The sequence below is a fragment of the Podarcis pityusensis genome (genome assembly GCF_964106645.2).
Source record: "Podarcis pityusensis genome assembly, chromosome: 13".
NCBI classification, from domain to species: domain Eukaryota; kingdom Metazoa; phylum Chordata; class Lepidosauria; order Squamata; family Lacertidae; genus Podarcis; species Podarcis pityusensis.
Window position 1 is genome coordinate 30,783,796 of NC_138038.1, and position 2,949 is coordinate 30,786,744.

Sequence of the window (2,949 nt, forward strand, 5' to 3'; positions counted from 1 at the left end):
GTTACAAAATGCAAAGTAACAAATTTCTCTAAGCAAAGTAGCAATAATTTCCAGTCTTTTTAAACTCCTTGACATTGTCCAAAAACATTTTCTCTTTGGTCCCAGAGAAAGGTCCTATCTCAGTTGAACATTTTTCTAACCATAAATTCAATTTTCAATTTTTGGAGCAATTCGCTGTTAAAAAAATATTCTCATGACATTTCCTCAGCATTTTAGTGTGCATATCTTCTAATAAATATATTTATGTGCAGTTTTTACTAATGCACACATTTTTAAAGCATTTTTTGTGTTAGGTTCACTAATATATCCATTTATTTACATAAATTCCCTGAAAATGTGGATTTTTCTATAACATTGGCTTATGGGCAAACTTCATTGGAAAATTCAGAGAACTGAATTTGTGGTCAAATTCGTATATTGAAAGTGTGAATTTGATAGATTCAGTTTAGAATGAGAGCTGAGGTGAAATTCTCACCCATTGTTATTGGTAGTAGCAAGGGATGAGGCCTACACCAGTGTTTAGAAAAGGAAACTAGTCAATAAAGTCCACACAATATTAGAATGCCACGTTGATTTCTGCGTAGATTATAACTCAGCTGATATTAGGTTGACTGTAGCCAAACTATGAATATGAAAAATGATGGATGAAAGAAATTCAATGTAGGCTAGAGGAGGCAGAGGGTAATATTTGTGATAGAAGTAATGTTTGCTGGTTACTGAAATGTGTGTGGCGCTTTATTTAAAGGAAACCATTCTCATACCGAAGACCACAAAATCCCATTTTCACAGAACAACTCAGGAGAAAACTTTAGAAGATTTCCCAAAATTTGAGAGTTTCCACAAAGCAGTCTTGATTTCTTTGTTTCTCATGCTGTAGATGAATGGATTCAATGTGGGAGGAATTATGGTGTACATCACAGACACAACTATATCCAGATCAGAAGAAGAATCACTAGGAGGCCTTGCATAGGCAAACACCCCACTTATAAGAAACACAGAGACAACAGTGAGGTGAGGAAGGCAAGTGGAGAGGGCTTTTTTCTTTCCATGAACGGAGGGGATTTTTAACACTGTAGAAAAGATCTGCATATATGTTAAGATTATGAAAACAAAACAACCTAGTGCTATACCAGAGCTTAGCACAAGAAGCCCAACTTCAACCAGGTAGAAGTTAGAGCAGGAGAGCTTCAGTAGTGGTGGGATTTCACAGAAGAACTGATTAACAGCATTAGAACAGAAGGTATTTGCAAAGGTGCTCCCAGTATGTAACGCAGCATATAAAACACAAATAGTCCACACAATCACTACCATACGAATACAGGCTGCTTTGTGCATTATTGACTCATATTGTAATGGGTTGCAGATAGCAACATAGCGATCATGTGCCATTATAGTTAGGAGAGCAACATCTGATGTTCCGAATAACATAAAAAAGAAAACTTGTGCAACACATCCAAAATAAGAAATAAACCTGCTGTTTAGAAGGGAAAGAACTATTGATTTGGGTACCATGACGGAAATTGTTCCGATGTCCAGCATAGCCAAATTCAGTAGAAAGAAGTACATGGGTGTGTGAAGCTGGTGATCAAGGACAATTGCAGCAACAATGAGGAGATTACCTATGATTGCTATAATGTACAATGCTAGGAACACAAAGAAGTGCAAGATCTGCAGTTCTCGAATATCTGAGAATCCCAGCAGCAGAAATGTAGACATGGAGGTAAGATTGTGCATTTTTTTCACTGGGCATATTCACATATTACCTGTACCAGAATAAAATAGGAAGAAATATTGAGTAAGCAGTTTAATTTAAGCTGGACTCCTTCTGTGTAATAATCAAATGAAGCTGATATTTCTTTGCTGAAATATGAAATGAAGACATATGATGACAGGCTGTCTGACCCCTCTGTATTGTCCTGAGAGAATCCCTGTCCACTCATTGAGCCTCTATATCTGTTGCAAATGTGTTCAGGGCAAGGTCTGACTATATCCATAATCTCTTCTCCTGACATCTATGCATTCAGAGGGACCTCAGAAAGAGAAGCCAACATGCAGGCACATCTATGTCCTAGGAGTTCACCACCAAGCTATAGGTCTCAATGATTCAGGGTTCTCAATTAAACTACCAGATTATTTGCACACAGTATTCACTTATAGCCTTCCTTTTGGGTGTTTGGCTGGACGTGGAAGGAAATATGAAACTTAATGCATCCTGAGAAGGCAGGGTGGATCAACTATTTTCATTGGTGATGCAGATACTTGTGCCTTTCCTCCCATCCTTCCCACAAACTGTGTGAACATATTTGCCCCAGTTCCTTTGCCCGCCCCAGAAAGGTCACCAAACAGCAGGCCCCTTTCACAGTTAGCAGGTCCCACCCCCCATAAACAGAAAACTACTACTCAATATTCTGTCAGGTCCCATTAGAAGATGGAGGACTCTCAGATGAATGCAGCACCATTGTATCATAGACCCACATATACATATCTGAAGACTAGTACAGGGGCTCACTATATCACTCTACATACAATTATTAATAGCATACAAGCCACCATCCAATTGTTGGAGGGACTGCTCTCCAGATTTGGGTAGTGTTTACTTCTTAGCTTTTCATCTCCTGAAGAAATCCTGCAAGGCAGCAGAGGTTTAGGATCGGAGTTTTCCTTCTCCTAAATGGGCTACCTTCCCAGTTTGACAAGCCCCATCTGCCCCACTTCCCTCTACAGCACCTGCAGAAACCACCTTCTCTACCACTGGACCCACCATTGGTCTTGTTTGCTCAATCTGCCAGATTAAGATCCGCTAAATCTTTGCATGCGGGGGAAGCCCTTAATTCACCAAGAGTTTGAGACCCATTGCCTACCCTCAGCTGGTTTAGCTGGCCAGGCAAAGCTGTTCCATGTTTGTGGCCACTGTCACATGCTGACAGCTCCTAGGAGCCACAGGTGAGA

General features: G+C 39.9%; 1 protein-coding gene across 1 annotated transcript; it reads right to left on the reverse strand.

Moving 5' to 3' along the window:
* Positions 1 to 795: 795 nt before the first annotated feature.
* LOC308461528 (olfactory receptor 14I1-like) lies at positions 796 to 1,734 on the reverse strand (the record flags this gene model as incomplete). Its single annotated transcript, XM_080978525.1, has 1 exon — positions 796 to 1,734. The coding sequence occupies one exon, from the start codon at positions 1,732 to 1,734 to the stop codon at positions 796 to 798; it is 939 nt and encodes a 312-aa protein (XP_080834651.1).
* Positions 1,735 to 2,949: the final 1,215 nt, after the last annotated feature.